The 22,961-nt window shown below is 34.2% G+C and overlaps 2 protein-coding genes and 1 pseudogene across 5 annotated transcripts; all 3 read right to left on the bottom strand.

Moving 5' to 3' along the window:
• Positions 1–361: 361 nt before the first annotated feature.
• Positions 362–9,519, bottom strand: LOC143574553 (26S proteasome regulatory subunit 8 homolog A). 3 transcript variants are annotated; one of them, XM_077059144.1, is made up of 8 exons: positions 9,398–9,519; positions 9,093–9,317; positions 8,945–9,007; positions 8,640–8,803; positions 8,358–8,514; positions 8,182–8,280; positions 8,000–8,110; positions 362–667 (listed from the first exon to the last, which is right to left on the bottom strand). In XM_077059144.1, exons 1-8 carry the CDS (start codon positions 9,422–9,424, stop codon positions 527–529), a joined length of 987 nt encoding a protein of 328 aa, XP_076915259.1. In that variant the 5' UTR covers positions 9,425–9,519; the 3' UTR covers positions 362–526. The 3 variants fall into 3 exon arrangements, with proteins under 3 accessions (XP_076915259.1, XP_076915258.1, XP_076915260.1); XM_077059143.1 differs by lacking the exon at positions 362–667 and adding an exon at positions 7,207–7,478 and having other exon boundaries at positions 9,398–9,518; XM_077059145.1 differs by lacking the exon at positions 362–667 and adding an exon at positions 7,431–7,554 and having other exon boundaries at positions 7,951–8,110.
• On the bottom strand, positions 880–5,289 carry LOC143574564 (uncharacterized). Its single transcript, XM_077059156.1, has 13 exons — positions 5,052–5,289; positions 4,607–4,706; positions 4,413–4,488; positions 4,159–4,341; positions 3,873–4,033; positions 3,701–3,788; positions 3,410–3,617; positions 2,635–2,921; positions 2,395–2,516; positions 2,064–2,301; positions 1,883–1,980; positions 1,268–1,326; positions 880–1,166 (listed from the first exon to the last, which is right to left on the bottom strand). The coding sequence occupies exons 1-13, from the start codon at positions 5,287–5,289 to the stop codon at positions 880–882; spliced, it is 2,145 nt and encodes a 714-aa protein (XP_076915271.1).
• A 5,125-nt stretch (positions 9,520–14,644) lies between the features above and the next one.
• LOC143574552 (26S proteasome regulatory subunit 8 homolog A-like) lies at positions 14,645–17,853 on the bottom strand (annotated as a pseudogene). Its single transcript, XR_013142616.1, has 9 exons — positions 17,677–17,853; positions 16,836–16,933; positions 16,531–16,755; positions 16,383–16,445; positions 16,078–16,241; positions 15,796–15,952; positions 15,620–15,718; positions 15,438–15,548; positions 14,645–14,916 (listed from the first exon to the last, which is right to left on the bottom strand). The product of XR_013142616.1 is annotated as a 26S proteasome regulatory subunit 8 homolog A-like (transcript).
• Positions 17,854–22,961: the final 5,108 nt, after the last annotated feature.

The following is a 22,961-nucleotide window of genomic DNA, read 5'->3' as shown; positions in this document are numbered from 1 at the left end:
CACGCTGGCACTATTCGAAGTTAGATTCCATACTAAATTAATCCATAAAGAAACATCAGATTCTATACAAGAGTATGCTATGAGAGCACATGAGATAGTAGAGCATTCTCGGCAGCATTACGTAAGTTGTCTAAATATTTTTAAAAAGATGTTAAGTGATTGTGATTTGAAGAAAGAGAAAATTTTAAAAAGATAAGTAAATTTGAAAGAACTCTGCGCATCCTCTATTTATTGCGAGATGTAAAAAAATATTATTTAATTGTATATCAAAGAAAAAATGTAATATCTTTTAGTGTAATTATAAAGATAGAGAATCAAACAAGAATGCTCTTGCAAACTATTCAAGCTCAATGTTAAAACACGACGATTCTCATACCATCTTTCATCAACATCAATTGCGTTTTTAAAAGTTCACCTTTAAAGGTAATATCAATATGGTACGGATACAAAAGATAAACGCAATTCAAAACAAACCACTTATAAAAGTTTTAAACATTTGAAAACAAATACTAGTTGACTTAATTGATTACTTCCAAAGCTTGCGTAGAGACATGTTTTTCTCGGTTTCCTTCTTCATAACCTTAGCAACCGCCATCTCAAAATCTTCCTGTGTCACATGAACTCTCCTCTCCCTCAAAGCAAACATTCCAGCTTCAGTACAAACAGCCTGTATTTGTACCACATAAAAATTATAAATAAATAAAATTATTATTTTCACATTTAACACACTAGTTCATAGAATTTACTAGTTAAGATAAGACATAATATTTTGGGTCAGTCTGACCTGTTACTAAAAGAACACCACTCATATTATTTGTAACCGTACCGGAAGCTTTACATATCCATTACTTGGCTTCAGTTTCCTGTAAAAAACTTGAATTATTCCGAAATTGGCGGCGAGTCCATGCAGAGATGGACTAGGTTCTGTTGGTACTTGGTGTATAACTCACCAACCGCGATAACTACTTCGTTTTGTGGGTTTAATCCATCTAATACGAGCAACTTTTCCTTGACCGACGGGTCTTCATTAGGATCTAAGTTTTCTATAAATTCAGCATGAACTTCCCGACAGGCAATAATAAACATGGCGGCTGTATCGGGTTGCTGAGCCTCATGCAGTGCTGCTAATGCATCTTGCAATGAACCAGCTGCTACGTACATTATTAGTGCCCCGCATTCCATAATCAGTCAACCATTCGGGTCAAAGTTTCAAGAGAAGTCCAGCTATTTGAATAGGTTAAGACAGGTCAAATATTTATAAGTGAATTATACCTCCATATGTTGTGTTCAGCATTTAAGACATGTCCTGCCCATCTTTGCATTACCCTGAAAAATATAACAAATGAGATGATACATATAAAATATATCTAAATAACATATTCTGCCTTGTTAAGTTTGAATAAACAAAAAGAAGATAATAATATACACAGTTTAATAATATAAAAACATGAACTGTCCTATTTATAAGATTCCTTATCATTTTGTACAACTAGGCGTGTAAGCGAACCGAACGAATACCAACGGTGTTTAACTTTAACCAAACAAGCGATCGAACATGAACAGTTAACGAACAAGGTTTTCTTGTTCGCATTCGTTCACTAAGAATATGAATGATTGAACGTGTTTGTGTTCGTTCGTTAATAGCATAAACAAATGGCTCAAGAACGAACATAACTGAGCTAAAATCAATTCAAAGTACACGTGAACAAGAATGTCTTGGTCTATTGGGTTAAAAAGTTATTAAAACCAGACAAAATTGTGATGAGCCTACAAAATTTAAATGAATATATTAACGACGTAACCAGACTAACTTAAAAAATGTAAACTAACGAACATAAGGGAGCAAACATAAACAAATTTAAATGAACGAACATAAACGAACCTTACATAGTCAGTTCCTTTCAAATGTGTTGCTGCCAAAGTTGCAGCATCGGTCCAACATCCAGCATCTTGGAGCAAACATATGAACATAACAGACAGCTTTAAGAATCAATCATAAACAGATAATCAAAGTATCATGTTTTAGGTATTTATCAGAAACAATAACTTCCTTAAAATACAACCTGTGAACAAGCTTCCTGATATCTCCCAACAGAGCAAAGCAAATGCGTGCCCGACAATGACCTGTCAGTCCTCACCATATTTGCTGCAACTACCTTAACCGCTAGTTCATTCAACGACCTTGAAACTGCAGATGAAAGAGCAATCGCACACAAAGCATTCAAATAGAAAAACGAGCTCTCTGGTGGAGTTGATAGCAGTAAGTGCACAGCAGCATTCAAATTACCAACCATCACAAGCCTGATATATATATTATTAGGAAATCCAGTTACCAATTGGTTTATTATGAATCATCCCCATCAATCTAAAAACTCAACAACGATATAAACTCACTCATGTACACAGTTCTGTATAGATTGTTCACCCTCTAGTTGCTCATGCCATGCAATACGTTCACTCGCATTTTCCCACAACTCTTGTTGGTCAAAAGCCATCATCCTAAGTTGGCCATCGTTCTACCAAGACAGATACCATATTATGTCTCAAACAAACTGACATTTTTGTTGTAAAGAAGCATAAATCATGTTACCACTAAATTTGTGTGATTTTTGTTGTAAAGAAGCATAAATGTACCACTGAAGTTGTGTGTGTTGACACTGCTTTAGATCTCCCTTTGGTAAACATCCTAGTTAGAGTAGCTGTATCATCAACTGATGTAGTTGGAAGTTTTACGGGTGCTCGTTTTAAAGATTTGTTAGATAACATGTTCAACAAGTGTTTTAATGCATGCGGCAATTGCAACCAAAAGTAAGCCTCTAAGGTTTCACCAAATATTGCAGCAGCAAAAGAAAACCTTGCAGCAGAACCCTTATTGAGTATAGAAGCATACTGTCGCACCCTTTCGTCATCTAATACACAACCTGATTCGATAAAACATATATAAAAGATTATAAAAAAAGAAAAAAAATAATGAACTTTTTTCATATATACATACATATATGTATGTATATGTATATGTATATGTATATGTATGTATGTATAAGATCATGATCATTTCAGAACTTCCTAGAAACTTAAGAACTTTACGAACTTGTTTTATTTATTTAGGTTATGTATTTAATATTCTTGGAGGATAGTTTTATCATATATTATATGAAATTTCTGATTGCATATATCTTTGTTGGTTATTACACATATATGTAAATACGCAATCTGGCTATTATGCATATATAAACTTGTGATTACACATTTGCAATCACATAATTACTACATATAGTAAATGACAAAACTACCATCATATAATATTAAATATATAAAATAAATGAATAAAATGATTAGTTGTTAATAGTTCTAAAAGTTTCTGAATTATTTGAAAGTTATGAAATGGTCCTAATCGTATAAATCTTACATTCTCTTCGGTAAGGGTCTAATGCTTTAAGAAGCAACTCGGGGACAACCGAGCCACCAATAGGTGACGCGTCAATCAAATAGCTACGAAGGTCTCCAACAGATGACGAACTTCTTAACATTTGGGGATTCCCTTTAATATCTGGAATTGCACTATGTGTATCAAACCATGAGGGCTTTACCCTATATTGCAAGATCAACCTTAATGCCTGTTATTACAAAATTAAATACAATTTAACCCTATCATGTTCAGAATGAAAGGACAAATAAAGTATTGCTAATATTATATCACCATGGCATGTGGTGTAGGAAGCAATACAGGAGAACATATTGGCATTGGTCGAAAACGTTCCTTCACACATCCGGGATGCGTTACATTACTGGTTCTTTTGTCACTCAAATGATTATTTTATTATTTAACGTGACTAGAAATCAAAGCAAGTGATATGTGATGTGATGCATACATGTTAACCTGAATGAGACAAAAGCTACTATCGGCTCCAGCAATACATAATATCAAAGGATCATTTTTATCGGTTCGCACCGGTAACCAATCAAGTTCCAGTACAAGGGTTCCTGGATACTGAGTCTGCAATAAGGAATTGGCTAATGGATCTTGTGAATCCTGAAAGTGAGATTTTAATTCAATTATATATGGTTTGACAAATATTATTCAAATATTATGTACCTAAAAATATGTTGCAAAACAACAAGTAAGAAAAGAAGCAAAATGCTACTTTTCTCACTTACAAGATCAAATACTGAGAATGTATTGTCATTAAACAAAACAGCGATACGCCCGAGGCTACGGTCTCCAAGAACAACGGGCGAGAATTTGATTCTTCTAATTCCTTCCCTGTGAGTGCTGAAAGAGGAAGATTGTCCAGTTGTCACGTCCCACCACCGAACATTCCCTAATTTGTCCCCCATAACCTGACAAACAAATCATGTTGTTTTTGTTATGATATTAAACCTGAAGAAAATACACAAGAGAATAAACTAACCACATGAGGAATACGATAAGCCATTGCAGTAATCAGTCCTTCAGAAGATATAAATGATGCATCGGGCCATTTCGGTCTGCACAATTGGAAATAATCATCATGACAACTTAAAGGGAAGACATAACTGAACATGAGTGAATGCATTAGACCTAAATGGGACTACAAAATTCCAAATATCCTTAAGAAACATGTACCTGAAATCTCGGATCCTTCGTCCATGAACTTCAAACACTCCGAGTGCACCATTTACTAGAGCAAATGCAAAACTTTCTGTGAAGTCTTCTTGAGCTCCATCTGCATGTTAGTTTTGAGCATTAATGAAAACCTTCTTTCTTCCAAGTACACATAGCACAAAGTATCAAGAGATAAAGGGATAAATCAAGTTAAAAGGATCTGACTAGATTCTGTAGGCCCTCCTCCCACGTCAACGGTTTAAAACATGGCAGCCCCAATTTGCTGCCTCTGGCCAGAACCATTTTGGCATTTGTTTCTCAATTAACAAACATCTTACCATATTCATCAAGGTTTTATTTCTGCGCTCTGCCACTCCATTTTGTTGTGGAGTGTAGGCTGTAGTAAGTTGTCTTTTAATTCCAGAACTTTCACAAAACTCATTGAATTGTTTTGAGTTAAACTCACCTCCCCTATCACTTCTTAATGCTTTAATGAACAACCTAGATTCTTTCTCTACCATCACTTTAAATTGTTTAAAGTGGTCCAAAGCTTCACTTTTCTTGCCCAAAAAATACACCCAGCCCTTTCTAGAATAATCATCAATAAGGACCATCACATACCTTTTGCCACTTGGAGATTCTGGTTCGATTGGACCACAAAGGTCAGTGTGAATGAGCTGGAGTTTTTCATTAGCTCTCCACATACTTTTCTTTGGCACACTCTCTCTTTGCTGTTTGCCTAGGTTGCACACTTCACAATTTGTAGTAGGTTCTACCACCTTTCACAAGGCCCTTATACTGCATGGTTCGAATGGACTTGAAGTTCACATGTCCAAACCTTCTATGCCACATTTGACCCTCTTCATCACTTGCTGTCTTGAAGCACCTGTGTTGAGAAACTCTTACATTCACATTTACCAAAAACATTCTATTCTTGGTCATTGTTGAAGTTATTATCACACCACGGTGTGGGTGATATATTTTGCAAACACCTCTTCGAATCACAACGGTTAAATCTTTCTCTTGAAGTTGTCCTATGCTCAAGAGACTAGAGGTTAGTTCTGGAACATAGTACACCTTCGAGACAATTTGAGAGACACCTCCTATTTCCAACTTCACATCTCCTATTCCTTTCACATTTAGTCGAAGATCGTTGCCCAACTTCACTGTGTGCGCGAACCTTTCATCCAAGTTCATGAACCAATCCTTCCTCCCAGTCATGTGGTTCGAGCAAGCAGAGTCTAGGAACCACAAACCTTTCTTCGGCTCCTCCTTCAATGTGGCATGAGTCATTAGCAGCAGGTCTTCGCCTTCATCGAATTCGGTATAGTTTGCTAACTTCTCTGTTTGGTTACACTCATACGCAAAATGCCCGAGTTGGTGACATCGGTAGCATTCAACGGATGATTTGTCAAAGTCGGGTCTGGATCTTCCGCGTCCCCGACCACGTCCCCTCGTGGATGGACCTCGTCCTCTTCCCCTTCCTCTGCCAGTGGGTTCGAGTTCAGTTTTTAGCACCTGGTCATCGTTTGTTCTTCTACATAGCTTTTGTTCGTGCACCAACAACGAACTCTGCAACTCATCTACTGTCATTTCATCAGTATCTTTTGATTCTTCAATTGAGCACACAACATAATTGAAGTTTTCAGTTAGAGACCGGAGGATTTTCTCTACCACTTTTACATCATCCATCTCTTCCCCGAAGTTTCTCATCTCGTTGGCCGTTGTCATCACCCGGCCAAAGTACTCCGTGATACTTTCTCCTTCTTTCATCTCTAAGGTCTCGAACTCTCTTCGAAGCCTTTGCAGTTGTGCCTTCTTCACCCTCACGTTTCCTTGATACTTGTTTTTCATGGCGTCCCATATCTGTTTCGCCGTGTCTTTGCGGGTCATCGTCTTCACGATTTGCTTATCAATGGATTGAAATAGGTAATTCTGAGCCTTCAAGTCCTTGAGACGCATAGCATCTAGGCTCGTCTGTTGAGCCGGAGTGAGTTCTGCACCTTCACGTGGTTCTGTATAACCAGGTTCGATCACAACCCAGTGTTCCTTCGATTTTAACGTCTTCATCAGCAAACTCCAATGTTCATAGTCGCCGTCAAACTTTGGAACACTTGGAACTTGAAAACTTGCATTCTCTGCAGCCATTCTCTCTCAGATTTCTCTCCCAGATACCACTTGTAAAGGTAATAGAAAAGAGGTGAAAAATAGTCATGAACGATGAGAAAAAACAAAATCTAAGGTTAGACTCTACTTTGTGTTACATTAAAATGGAATTTTTTAACCTGCTCTAAAGTGTTATTTGGAAAGTTAAGCTACACTACCTATTAGTATGAAATACATAACTGAGAATGGAGTTAACTGTGTATATGTGGTTCATATGTCTTCAAAAGTCACACATTAGTTCTTTTAATTTTGTTTTATATTCAATTCAGTAAAAGTCTTATTTAATTGTATATCAGAGAAAAAATGTAATATCTTTTAGTGTAATTATAAAGATAGAGAAGCAAACAAGAATGCTCTTGCAACGTATTCAAGCTCAATGTTAAAACACGACGATTCTCATACCATCTTTCATCTACATCAATTGTGTTTTTAAAAGTTCACCTTTAATTCTTTAAAGGTAATATCAGTATGGTAAGGATACAAAAGATAAACGCAATTCAAAACAAACCACTTATAGTCAAACGAACATAAAAGTTTTAAACATTTGAAAACAAATACTAGGTAGAAAAGCCGTTGACTTAATTGATTACTTCCAAAGCTTGCGTAGAGACATGTTTTTCTCGGTTTCCTTCTTCATAACCTTGGCAACCGCCATCTCAAAATCTTCCTGTGTCACATGAACTCTCCTCTCTCTCAAAGCAAACATTCCAGCTTCAGTACAAACAGCCTGTATTTGTAATAGTAACACAACCACATAAAAATTATAAACAAATTAAATTATTATTTTCACATTTAACACACTAGTTCATAGGAGACATAATATTTTGGGTCAGTTTGACCTGTTACTAAAAGAACACCACTCATAATAACCGGACATAACCAAACCCATACAAAAGACTGTTGAGTATTATTATGTTTTCACAAAACCCAAACTTAAGGTCAGGTTCAGTTTTAAAATGTAAATAAAACGAACCAAACCGAATGTAAATTTTCATGCTTGATCTTTGAATGTTAAGTAGTTTACAAGAATTTAACAAAAAGTGTCTCAAATATTTTAGCCTAAATGTATAACAATAAATCAATCATAAATTAACAAACTCATTATTTTCAAGACCATATAGTAAAACTGAAACAGAACGAATCGACCCATGCACAACCCTAATGCCTACTTTTTATCATAAAGCTACTAATTATTACTATAAGAGATAGAAACTTCAAAGTCAAAAGTCAAAGTGAACAGGAACTGACCTTAAGCTCAGCACCCGAAGCGCCGTTCATCTTCTCAGCTATCTTCTTCAAATCAATTCCACGCATTAAGTTCATCTTTCTTGAATGAATTTTTAGAATATCAAATCGTGACTACAAACACACACACAAAAATCAGTCTCAATAAAATAAATTTCAAATATTTAAAGTCAAAAGATTCTCACATCTTCATTGGGATTTGGGAACTCAATTTTCCTATCAATTCTCCCAGGCCTGAGAAGAGCCTGATCCAGGATATCGATACGGTTTGTAGCCATCAAAACCTGAAAACATTAAAAAAAAAATTAACAATGCTGTATATATTTAGTCAAACAAACACATCCATGATTCCTTCAACTACCTTAATCTTGTTTGATGCTTCAAAACCGTCAAGCTGATTGAGAAGCTCAAGCATCGTTCGTTGCACTTCACTGTCACCATTCCCGCTTCCAGACTCCATCCGAGCAGATCCGATACTGTCTATTTCATCCATGAATATGATTGATGGAGCATGCTCCCTGCAACAACAAACAAAATTAATCATTAACGAGCAAAAGCATTTAGGCCCAAAGTTTCAATTAGGGTCATGTTTTGCTCAAAAACTTTCAAACATAAATGGTAAAATCAAAACCCTGAAACTAACCTGGCCATAACAAAAAGTTCTCGGACCATTCGAGATCCCTCACCAATATATTTCTGAACTAGTTCAGAACCAGAAACCCTAATGAAAGTACAGTCAGTATGATGAGCCACTGCTCTTGCCAACAAGGTCTTCCCTGTGCCAGGTGGCCCGTATAGCAGAACCCCCTAAAACATTAACAATATAATATTATAAACAATAAGCTTTGTATACAAAACAAAAGAGTTTGATCGATTAAAGTTAAACGAACTCATGCTGCATTCGATTTGGTTTACAAGCGTATCTATAGATATTGTGTGCATCGTTACCTTGGGTTGAGCAATTCCAAGACTCTCAAATAACTCTGGATGCTTGATTGGAAGTTCAATAACCTGAATTTTCATTTTCCAAAATATTAGAATCAAATGAAATGTTCCAGATGAAGAATAAAAAAACAAAGAAACTAGAAATAACAACCTCTTTAATCTCCTTGATTTGCTGGTCAAGGCCACCAATCATATCATACGTAGAATCAGGAACCTTTTCAACTTTCATAAGGTTGACGAGAGGGTCAACCTTGCTGGGTAAAACCAAGTGAAGGACATAACTGTCGTTGCGAAGGGCTACTCGGGTTGACGGAGTGATCTTAGTGATATCAATGCTTTTGTCAATATCAACAACATATTTGCCCTCTGGGTGCACCTGTTTGTTATAAAAGAAAAGAAATAATAAATATTTTGATTAGGTTTTAAATAATATTTATAAAAGATGAGTTCAGTAACCTTGACTAGCACTTTGGACTTTCCCATGACTTTAACAACTTCACCAACATAAGATCCAGGCTCTTGAAGCAGCTGCAACTCTTCCTTAAGCGTCCTCACTGTATTTCTTTAACATTATAATATAAGGTGTAATATTTATTAATAACAAGCTCGCTCTTGTATACAGTAACACTTGAAATTCAATAGCAACACAGTTTGGTAGTAAAATTAGTTTTGTTGAAACTTTGATTGAATTGTTGAATCTATTTAAAGATGTCAGTATTATTATTATGGTTTCTTGTTGTGGAGACGAAAGCATAACAACATCATCCACGGAGAATACAAACCCAAAAGCATAACTAACTAACAAGATCATAAAACATAGCAGGTATCGTTCAACAATTCTGATTTCACTAGGGCTGTAAACATATTAAGCCGAACCGAACAAGGACCTGTTATTGTACACAGTTCTGTATAGATTGTTCACCCTCTAGTTGCTCATGCCATGCAATACGTTCACTCGCATTTTCCCACAACTCTTGTTGGTCAAAAGCCATCATCCTAAGTTGGCCATCGTTCTACCAAGACAGATACCATATTATGTCTCAAACAAACTGACATTTTTGTTGTAAAGAAGCATAAATCATGTTACCACTAAATTTGTGTGATTTTTGTTGTAAAGAAGCATAAATGTACCACTGAAGTTGTGTGTGTTGACACTGCTTTAGATCTCCCTTTGGTAAACATCCTAGTTAGAGTAGCTGTATCATCAACTGATGTAGTTGGAAGTTTTACGGGTGCTCGTTTTAAAGATTTGTTAGATAACATGTTCAACAAGTGTTTTAATGCATGCGGCAATTGCAACCAAAAGTAAGCCTCTAAGGTTTCACCAAATATTGCAGCAGCAAAAGAAAACCTTGCAGCAGAACCCTTATTGAGTATAGAAGCATACTGTCGCACCCTTTCGTCATCTAATACACAACCTGATTCGATAAAACATATATAAAAGATTATAAAAAAAGAAAAAAAATAATGAACTTTTTTCATATATACATACATATATGTATGTATATGTATATGTATATGTATATGTATGTATGTATAAGATCATGATCATTTCAGAACTTCCTAGAAACTTAAGAACTTTACGAACTTGTTTTATTTATTTAGGTTATGTATTTAATATTCTTGGAGGATAGTTTTATCATATATTATATGAAATTTCTGATTGCATATATCTTTGTTGGTTATTACACATATATGTAAATACGCAATCTGGCTATTATGCATATATAAACTTGTGATTACACATTTGCAATCACATAATTACTACATATAGTAAATGACAAAACTACCATCATATAATATTAAATATATAAAATAAATGAATAAAATGATTAGTTGTTAATAGTTCTAAAAGTTTCTGAATTATTTGAAAGTTATGAAATGGTCCTAATCGTATAAATCTTACATTCTCTTCGGTAAGGGTCTAATGCTTTAAGAAGCAACTCGGGGACAACCGAGCCACCAATAGGTGACGCGTCAATCAAATAGCTACGAAGGTCTCCAACAGATGACGAACTTCTTAACATTTGGGGATTCCCTTTAATATCTGGAATTGCACTATGTGTATCAAACCATGAGGGCTTTACCCTATATTGCAAGATCAACCTTAATGCCTGTTATTACAAAATTAAATACAATTTAACCCTATCATGTTCAGAATGAAAGGACAAATAAAGTATTGCTAATATTATATCACCATGGCATGTGGTGTAGGAAGCAATACAGGAGAACATATTGGCATTGGTCGAAAACGTTCCTTCACACATCCGGGATGCGTTACATTACTGGTTCTTTTGTCACTCAAATGATTATTTTATTATTTAACGTGACTAGAAATCAAAGCAAGTGATATGTGATGTGATGCATACATGTTAACCTGAATGAGACAAAAGCTACTATCGGCTCCAGCAATACATAATATCAAAGGATCATTTTTATCGGTTCGCACCGGTAACCAATCAAGTTCCAGTACAAGGGTTCCTGGATACTGAGTCTGCAATAAGGAATTGGCTAATGGATCTTGTGAATCCTGAAAGTGAGATTTTAATTCAATTATATATGGTTTGACAAATATTATTCAAATATTATGTACCTAAAAATATGTTGCAAAACAACAAGTAAGAAAAGAAGCAAAATGCTACTTTTCTCACTTACAAGATCAAATACTGAGAATGTATTGTCATTAAACAAAACAGCGATACGCCCGAGGCTACGGTCTCCAAGAACAACGGGCGAGAATTTGATTCTTCTAATTCCTTCCCTGTGAGTGCTGAAAGAGGAAGATTGTCCAGTTGTCACGTCCCACCACCGAACATTCCCTAATTTGTCCCCCATAACCTGACAAACAAATCATGTTGTTTTTGTTATGATATTAAACCTGAAGAAAATACACAAGAGAATAAACTAACCACATGAGGAATACGATAAGCCATTGCAGTAATCAGTCCTTCAGAAGATATAAATGATGCATCGGGCCATTTCGGTCTGCACAATTGGAAATAATCATCATGACAACTTAAAGGGAAGACATAACTGAACATGAGTGAATGCATTAGACCTAAATGGGACTACAAAATTCCAAATATCCTTAAGAAACATGTACCTGAAATCTCGGATCCTTCGTCCATGAACTTCAAACACTCCGAGTGCACCATTTACTAGAGCAAATGCAAAACTTTCTGTGAAGTCTTCTTGAGCTCCATCTGCATGTTAGTTTTGAGCATTAATGAAAACCTTCTTTCTTCCAAGTACACATAGCACAAAGTATCAAGAGATAAAGGGATAAATCAAGTTAAAAGGATCTGACTAGATTCTGTAGGCCCTCCTCCCACGTCAACGGTTTAAAACATGGCAGCCCCAATTTGCTGCCTCTGGCCAGAACCATTTTGGCATTTGTTTCTCAATTAACAAACATCTTACCATATTCATCAAGGTTTTATTTCTGCGCTCTGCCACTCCATTTTGTTGTGGAGTGTAGGCTGTAGTAAGTTGTCTTTTAATTCCAGAACTTTCACAAAACTCATTGAATTGTTTTGAGTTAAACTCACCTCCCCTATCACTTCTTAATGCTTTAATGAACAACCTAGATTCTTTCTCTACCATCACTTTAAATTGTTTAAAGTGGTCCAAAGCTTCACTTTTCTTGCCCAAAAAATACACCCAGCCCTTTCTAGAATAATCATCAATAAGGACCATCACATACCTTTTGCCACTTGGAGATTCTGGTTCGATTGGACCACAAAGGTCAGTGTGAATGAGCTGGAGTTTTTCATTAGCTCTCCACATACTTTTCTTTGGCACACTCTCTCTTTGCTGTTTGCCTAGGTTGCACACTTCACAATTTGTAGTAGGTTCTACCACCTTTCACAAGGCCCTTATACTGCATGGTTCGAATGGACTTGAAGTTCACATGTCCAAACCTTCTATGCCACATTTGACCCTCTTCATCACTTGCTGTCTTGAAGCACCTGTGTTGAGAAACTCTTACATTCACATTTACCAAAAACATTCTATTCTTGGTCATTGTTGAAGTTATTATCACACCACGGTGTGGGTGATATATTTTGCAAACACCTCTTCGAATCACAACGGTTAAATCTTTCTCTTGAAGTTGTCCTATGCTCAAGAGACTAGAGGTTAGTTCTGGAACATAGTACACCTTCGAGACAATTTGAGAGACACCTCCTATTTCCAACTTCACATCTCCTATTCCTTTCACATTTAGTCGAAGATCGTTGCCCAACTTCACTGTGTGCGCGAACCTTTCATCCAAGTTCATGAACCAATCCTTCCTCCCAGTCATGTGGTTCGAGCAAGCAGAGTCTAGGAACCACAAACCTTTCTTCGGCTCCTCCTTCAATGTGGCATGAGTCATTAGCAGCAGGTCTTCGCCTTCATCGAATTCGGTATAGTTTGCTAACTTCTCTGTTTGGTTACACTCATACGCAAAATGCCCGAGTTGGTGACATCGGTAGCATTCAACGGATGATTTGTCAAAGTCGGGTCTGGATCTTCCGCGTCCCCGACCACGTCCCCTCGTGGATGGACCTCGTCCTCTTCCCCTTCCTCTGCCAGTGGGTTCGAGTTCAGTTTTTAGCACCTGGTCATCGTTTGTTCTTCTACATAGCTTTTGTTCGTGCACCAACAACGAACTCTGCAACTCATCTACTGTCATTTCATCAGTATCTTTTGATTCTTCAATTGAGCACACAACATAATTGAAGTTTTCAGTTAGAGACCGGAGGATTTTCTCTACCACTTTTACATCATCCATCTCTTCCCCGAAGTTTCTCATCTCGTTGGCCGTTGTCATCACCCGGCCAAAGTACTCCGTGATACTTTCTCCTTCTTTCATCTCTAAGGTCTCGAACTCTCTTCGAAGCCTTTGCAGTTGTGCCTTCTTCACCCTCACGTTTCCTTGATACTTGTTTTTCATGGCGTCCCATATCTGTTTCGCCGTGTCTTTGCGGGTCATCGTCTTCACGATTTGCTTATCAATGGATTGAAATAGGTAATTCTGAGCCTTCAAGTCCTTGAGACGCATAGCATCTAGGCTCGTCTGTTGAGCCGGAGTGAGTTCTGCACCTTCACGTGGTTCTGTATAACCAGGTTCGATCACAACCCAGTGTTCCTTCGATTTTAACGTCTTCATCAGCAAACTCCAATGTTCATAGTCGCCGTCAAACTTTGGAACACTTGGAACTTGAAAACTTGCATTCTCTGCAGCCATTCTCTCTCAGATTTCTCTCCCAGATACCACTTGTAAAGGTAATAGAAAAGAGGTGAAAAATAGTCATGAACGATGAGAAAAAACAAAATCTAAGGTTAGACTCTACTTTGTGTTACATTAAAATGGAATTTTTTAACCTGCTCTAAAGTGTTATTTGGAAAGTTAAGCTACACTACCTATTAGTATGAAATACATAACTGAGAATGGAGTTAACTGTGTATATGTGGTTCATATGTCTTCAAAAGTCACACATTAGTTCTTTTAATTTTGTTTTATATTCAATTCAGTAAAAGTCTTATTTAATTGTATATCAGAGAAAAAATGTAATATCTTTTAGTGTAATTATAAAGATAGAGAAGCAAACAAGAATGCTCTTGCAACGTATTCAAGCTCAATGTTAAAACACGACGATTCTCATACCATCTTTCATCTACATCAATTGTGTTTTTAAAAGTTCACCTTTAATTCTTTAAAGGTAATATCAGTATGGTAAGGATACAAAAGATAAACGCAATTCAAAACAAACCACTTATAGTCAAACGAACATAAAAGTTTTAAACATTTGAAAACAAATACTAGGTAGAAAAGCCGTTGACTTAATTGATTACTTCCAAAGCTTGCGTAGAGACATGTTTTTCTCGGTTTCCTTCTTCATAACCTTGGCAACCGCCATCTCAAAATCTTCCTGTGTCACATGAACTCTCCTCTCTCTCAAAGCAAACATTCCAGCTTCAGTACAAACAGCCTGTATTTGTAATAGTAACACAACCACATAAAAATTATAAACAAATTAAATTATTATTTTCACATTTAACACACTAGTTCATAGGAGACATAATATTTTGGGTCAGTTTGACCTGTTACTAAAAGAACACCACTCATAATAACCGGACATAACCAAACCCATACAAAAGACTGTTGAGTATTATTATGTTTTCACAAAACCCAAACTTAAGGTCAGGTTCAGTTTTAAAATGTAAATAAAACGAACCAAACCGAATGTAAATTTTCATGCTTGATCTTTGAATGTTAAGTAGTTTACAAGAATTTAACAAAAAGTGTCTCAAATATTTTAGCCTAAATGTATAACAATAAATCAATCATAAATTAACAAACTCATTATTTTCAAGACCATATAGTAAAACTGAAACAGAACGAATCGACCCATGCACAACCCTAATGCCTACTTTTTATCATAAAGCTACTAATTATTACTATAAGAGATAGAAACTTCAAAGTCAAAAGTCAAAGTGAACAGGAACTGACCTTAAGCTCAGCACCCGAAGCGCCGTTCATCTTCTCAGCTATCTTCTTCAAATCAATTCCACGCATTAAGTTCATCTTTCTTGAATGAATTTTTAGAATATCAAATCGTGACTACAAACACACACACAAAAATCAGTCTCAATAAAATAAATTTCAAATATTTAAAGTCAAAAGATTCTCACATCTTCATTGGGATTTGGGAACTCAATTTTCCTATCAATTCTCCCAGGCCTGAGAAGAGCCTGATCCAGGATATCGATACGGTTTGTAGCCATCAAAACCTGAAAACATTAAAAAAAAAATTAACAATGCTGTATATATTTAGTCAAACAAACACATCCATGATTCCTTCAACTACCTTAATCTTGTTTGATGCTTCAAAACCGTCAAGCTGATTGAGAAGCTCAAGCATCGTTCGTTGCACTTCACTGTCACCATTCCCGCTTCCAGACTCCATCCGAGCAGATCCGATACTGTCTATTTCATCCATGAATATGATTGATGGAGCATGCTCCCTGCAACAACAAACAAAATTAATCATTAACGAGCAAAAGCATTTAGGCCCAAAGTTTCAATTAGGGTCATGTTTTGCTCAAAAACTTTCAAACATAAATGGTAAAATCAAAACCCTGAAACTAACCTGGCCATAACAAAAAGTTCTCGGACCATTCGAGATCCCTCACCAATATATTTCTGAACTAGTTCAGAACCAGAAACCCTAATGAAAGTACAGTCAGTATGATGAGCCACTGCTCTTGCCAACAAGGTCTTCCCTGTGCCAGGTGGCCCGTATAGCAGAACCCCCTAAAACATTAACAATATAATATTATAAACAATAAGCTTTGTATACAAAACAAAAGAGTTTGATCGATTAAAGTTAAACGAACTCATGCTGCATTCGATTTGGTTTACAAGCGTATCTATAGATATTGTGTGCATCGTTACCTTGGGTTGAGCAATTCCAAGACTCTCAAATAACTCTGGATGCTTGATTGGAAGTTCAATAACCTGAATTTTCATTTTCCAAAATATTAGAATCAAATGAAATGTTCCAGATGAAGAATAAAAAAACAAAGAAACTAGAAATAACAACCTCTTTAATCTCCTTGATTTGCTGGTCAAGGCCACCAATCATATCATACGTAGAATCAGGAACCTTTTCAACTTTCATAAGGTTGACGAGAGGGTCAACCTTGCTGGGTAAAACCAAGTGAAGGACATAACTGTCGTTGCGAAGGGCTACTCGGGTTGACGGAGTGATCTTAGTGATATCAATGCTTTTGTCAATATCAACAACATATTTGCCCTCTGGGTGCACCTGTTTGTTATAAAAGAAAAGAAATAATAAATATTTTGATTAGGTTTTAAATAATATTTATAAAAGATGAGTTCAGTAACCTTGACTAGCACTTTGGACTTTCCCATGACTTTAACAACTTCACCAACATAAGATCCAGGCTCTTGAAGCAGCTGCAACTCTTCCTTAAGCGTCCTCACTGTATTTCTTTAACATTATAATATAAGGTGTAATATTTATTAATAACAAGCTCGCTCTTGTATACAGTAACACTTGAAATTCAATAGCAACACAGTTTGGTAGTAAAATTAGTTTTGTTGAAACTTTGATTGAATTGTTGAATCTATTTAAAGATGTCAGTATTATTATTATGGTTTCTTGTTGTGGAGACGAAAGCATAACAACATCATCCACGGAGAATACAAACCCAAAAGCATAACTAACTAACAAGATCATAAAACATAGCAGGTATCGTTCAACAATTCTGATTTCACTAGGGCTGTAAACATATTAAGCCGAACCGAACAAGGACCTGTTATTGTACGTTTATATCGAACAAGCAAACTGTTAACAAACGAAATTTCTTGTCCGTGTTCGTTCCGGATACCTTTAAGTTGGTGTTTTTTTTATCTCATATATAAAATAATCACATAACACTCGTATATATTTTAATTAATAATAATAATAATAATAATTTTGTTCAAATCTATATCATTAAATTAGAAAAGTCACTAATAAAAACGTTAATGAAGAAATAAACAAACAGAAGACCTTATCGAAACAACAGAAGATTTGACTACCAAATTCGATACATATCTAACATACTAATTTGAAACCAACAAGTTCCATTAAAACAACACATATATCAATAATAATAATAATAATAATAATAATAATAATATCAATAATAATAATAATAAAGGTAGGGTAGGGTTGGGTTACCTGTGGAATTAAGGTCGTTACGCTGGGCTTTCAGGCGATTGAGATTATGGGTCTTGTGCGGACGTGAAGCTGAGCATCGTGGATATGTTGGAGGTAATACTGCCTCAAACCCTCACCGGATTTGGGCCTTGAACAACACTTGTCGTCTGCTTTCATCGCCACATCCACACACGCCATTCATTCAATTGAATCAGAGGATTGTTTGGTTGCTCTTTTCTTTGTGCGCAAGACAAGATAGATCAAGAGTGTGTTTGTGTTTGTGTTTGTGTTTGTGTTTGTTTGATGGTTTCCAGTGTTGTTGTTATAAGCACATGACACCGCTTTTTGTCACCTTTTTATAAAGATAAAAAGTTAGACATACCTTCTTTAGTTTATTGGATTATTATTATTATTATTATTAATACTATTAAATAACAAAAGGTTCGATTAATTTTAATTTTTTTTTCTCAAGTTTATGTGGCATACCTACAAATGGAATATAGGTTGACACATTATATGACACACAAACTTAAATTATGTGTTATTATGGTAACTATTTCATTATATATATGGTATATATGGGTGGATCTCAATTTCACAACGGGCTCTTCATTTGGAAAAACCGTCAATTCTATGGTATAAAGTTATTGCTCCATTAGCATGCGGTCTATTTGTTTAGCCTAGGTCATCGTCAATATATTGATTGGATGAAACAAAGTGGTATGTAATTGACTGAAGGAAAATATAACAGATGAAAACTGTTGACATTTGTTGTTTATCAATCACAAGTTCGATCATCGTTTCTGCTAATAAAAAAAATCTTAGTCCTTTTGTCTCCACACGTAACATTTGTTGTCATGTCATCAAGTCAAAGTAATTTATTTTTCTAATAAAACACACTGAAATTATATGGTATTATATGGTACACTGTAATCTTAAAAGCAAAATTAAAAATTGTGTTGTTATTTTATAGACTTAATCAGGTTGATTTAGTCAACAGACTCATTTTATTTTACCGGCTAGATATGATTGAAACTCATGTATTGGTAACTGACAGCTTAATATATATATATAAAGTCAAAAGTCTCAACAAGCTATTATCTATACTATATATAATGGAAAAGTCAAGGACCTTTTAATTTTTAAGAGGTATAAATATTTTTGATTATGGTACTAATTCTAATGTATGCCTTATGGAAGTTAAGAGGGTGTTTTGATCTTTTAATTAACACCCATCCACGACTTTAATTGTTTTAATTATATTTACAACTTTTATCCTTCAATAGTTACCTATACACCCTCTCAAGTTTACCTATTTATTTATCTAATTTAGTTTCTATTTGTTTTTCTTTTATATTTTTTAATATATTAAGTTTTAACAAATTTCGAACATACAATTGCGGCATCCTTATTTTTGTATACGTTTTGATGTAAATTTTATTAAATGTTGATACGTGCATCATAACGTACAAGCCAATGTTGCATCAATGTACAAGTCTATTAAGATAAATATTTTTTCTGATTAAATTCGAAATTTCAAAATGCCCCTGTAATATTAAGATATTTACTTTACAATACCCACAACATTTTATTTTATTTTTTTGTTTTTTTCTTATATATTTTAAATATTTTTTTAACAATTCCAACGTATAATCACAAAGTGTTTATTTTTGTCTACGTTTCTATATAAAGGTTATTATCAATGTACGGTTACAATGTACAAGTCGTAGTGCATAAACGTACAAGTCTTTTAAGACTATATTTTTTTGTAACTTTTGATTATTTTTACAAACGAAACCTCCATATATAATAACCAATGATGTGTTATTCTTGGAGCTACATATATGCGTGGAATGTCCACAATAAAATTAAAATGATAAACTTAAGGAAAAAATAATAATATTGTTCTACTACAAACTTGATATATTAATAAAATATATTCAAAATTATTTAATGTACCTTTTAAATGAATATGTAATAAAAATATTGTTTTATTTTTTTTATTTGTATTAAAAAATTTGTAACAATTTAATTAATTTACTTTCTAAAAACATGATCAAATACATTTTATTTATAACATGAAAACAGTGAGAATAAATTTCTAGTTATCATTTGGTTTATTTTTATAGGTGTTTGTTGTTATTTTTTGTTCGTAATTGCTAATTTTATATTATGAGACGTTATAAGTATTTGCTGATTTATATTTTGTTGTTACTATTAAATTTTTTTCTTTTGCTGTTATATATATTTACTTGTATTTGTTGTTATTATTTTGTTCTTGATTTTGATTTTTTTGTTGTAATTTTTAGGTTTTTTTCTTTGTTATTATCAATTATTGTTTATGTAGATTGATATTGTAGTTGGTATTGTTTCTTACGTTCTAATTTTTTTATAAATTAGTATTATTTCATACTTTCTCATATTAATGTTATAATGTACATGAACCTTCTCTTACTTTCTAAAAAAAGTGTAATCATACCTTTATTTTGAACTACGGTGGACTTATCAACTTATAATAAGATCATTTATATAGCAACTTAAAAAAAGTAGGTTTGCATAATTTCAAAAACTATCTTAAAATAGAAAAAAATAGTCACGAGTTGGTCTTCCACAAAACCCGATTTCCAATGAAAAATACCCCTTGAGTTAACTATCTAAATACGAAAAACATTTTTAATCAAAAGGAAAAGATTTTCGTTTATACATGTCCTAGCCAATTCGTAATTGCTCATATGCGGATTATATTTACTACAAAACTTATAGTACATACTAAACTAATTAGTAAATTGTTTTAAATTTCTTTGGTTTCATGTTGAGGCGAGCAAGGTTTAACTTTTAAGACCCAAAGGAGAACGTAGAAAGGAAAATAATTTGACAAGTAGTTCACATTTATATTTTAGAATTTAAAGTTAACTATATATTTTTAAAGAAAATTGGATTTAAATAATTTCAACAACAGAATATTGACAAATAACAATTACAATTAATGAAAAGTTGGCTGACAGTCCTATCTTTTAATATAATTGCTCCCAACGATCCACGGATAACAAGATCCTAACATCGTTAGTCTTTGGTCGCCGGAAAAACGTTTTGACATGAAAACATAATCTTTTCACCGGAAAACTCAATTTGAACACCACCATTGAGCACCACCACCTAAAAAGGTTGAGTTATCCGACCATAAAAATAATTTTCGGCCAAAAATGTTTTCCAGAGACCTAAAGTGTTAGGATTGTGTTGGTAGCAGATCGTTATGTTAAAATATGAGACCAATCAATAGATATTTCGTTAATTGCGACCGTTATATGTCAATAGTTAATAGCTTAGATTATATAAATCAAAATTTCTTTTTTTTTATGTTTTTATTTGGTCACTTTGTAACATTATTTGGGTGAACATACTCGTATTCAAAATTAGAACAATTTTGAAATACAACAATAATGGTCAATAAAAGTGCTTATTTTATTTTAATTTTTCAAGTTAATCAAATATTGGCATGAATGAACGATGCCTATGATACAACCACATAAATGCAACTAACATGAAAAATTTAAGAAAAATCAAGAATAAACGTAAGATTTTTTTTGTAAACTCTTATACAAATAACATAACTAAAAGAAATACTATACAATATATCCAACATGATCAGTAACTATCGCATTGCGAATTGTAATCGCCGCAGCAACACACGGGTTAGATACTAGTAAAGACAAATAAATGAAATAAGAGGATTGGGTGAAAACAAATTTAGGATCACAAGATTGTGATATGTTGTGGTGGCACAACCAATTATCTATACTATATATAATGTATGAAAGGAGGGCAAATTAAGACACCTTGATTTTAAGGGATTTACAAGTCAATCAACACATAGTACAACCTTTAATACATCTAGGACATGGGTAAACTTGTCAACTACAAAAGTTAAATATGGTTACTAAATAATAGTTACAACATTAACCCCTTTACTTTGCTTAACTTTTGTAAATTTTAAAAAAATTGTTACAACTATGATCCTTGATCTTTCACTCTTTTGTGATTTTTATTTTTATTTTTAACTCAACTTCCCTCATGATTTTTAAGCATTAAAAACTTTTTCATGAGCTAATATTTTTTTAAAGAAATTACACCATAAAAACGAGCATGTTTTTCTCTTTAATTTGAATATCATATTGTTATAGTTTGTTTCATTTAAAAAATAACATTTTACGTAGGGGCGTTTGCGATCTGGTTTGGTTTTGATGATTTTTAAATTAAACCGTGAGTCAAACCATTAACCGGTTTTTGTCGTCGAAAACCGAAACGAACCTTTGAAAATTGTTAAACGACCGGCCAAAAGTTAATGAAAAAAATCAATGGTGAAATTAAACCAATGTCCGGTTTGAACGTTTTTTGGTTTCAAATCGAACGAGCACCCACAAACTTGTTACATAATTACAAAGATATGTGTTCCCCGCTGCATCGCGTGGGCACCCGTCTAGTTTATTTATTACATGTATTGAGATTAAACACGATTAACAACATTTATTCGTTAACACATCTTTAAGCCCAATACAGGTCCTAGTTGTTGGGCTATCCTTCTGTATAATCAAACCAACCCCAGTTATATCAAGGTTAAAGGCCTATTCAGGTCCGGTTATTGGCACAAATATAGCCTAGCCCAACAACATGCTCTGATATTATTGGAAAGAAAAAAAACATTACAATAATTTATTACCATGTAAAGTTAGATAAATAAGACACTCGTTTATATCTATTTTAATGTTATGTTAAGGAAGCGTTCTGTTTGTTTTTGTTTTGTTTCTTCTTACTTGTATTCAAGATAACTCATATAGTCGGTTAACTTGGGCCTATTTTGACTTAAAAATACAACATAATTCGTATTTCTATAATATTAAAGAACGAATATCATTTTTTTAATTAATTATTAACATTTTTTAGAATAATTTTGTATTTAAAAATGTATTTATCTTATTTATATTGATATTCACTTATTTTGTTATAAATATTACTAAACTTATGAGATTTGAAATATATATTACCCAAAAAATTAATTTTCTTTATATTTATCATGTCCGAGTACTCTCCGAGTACTCCCTCCAAGGGGGTCGGCCGCCTAGGGACCGCCTAGCGACTTTTGCAACATTGCTAAAAAGTACCTTCATTTTCATCACTTTGTGCTTAAAGACTGCCTCGGTAATTCTAAACCACACCCGGATAAGTTCGCCATTCCAGCACAGTTAGCATACAGATGTAAAAACGAACTTAAGGTTTGCATCACAAGCAACACTCCAACCATTGCAAAG

The sequence above is a fragment of the Bidens hawaiensis genome, unplaced genomic scaffold, assembly GCF_021521415.1.
Source record: "Bidens hawaiensis isolate Kalapana, Puna unplaced genomic scaffold, B.hawaiensis_p1.1 tig00027057_1, whole genome shotgun sequence".
Classification (NCBI taxonomy): Eukaryota; Viridiplantae; Streptophyta; class Magnoliopsida; order Asterales; family Asteraceae; genus Bidens; species Bidens hawaiensis.
The sequence above is the reverse complement of the archived record's forward strand: the minus strand, read 5'-3'. Positions and strand labels throughout refer to the sequence as shown.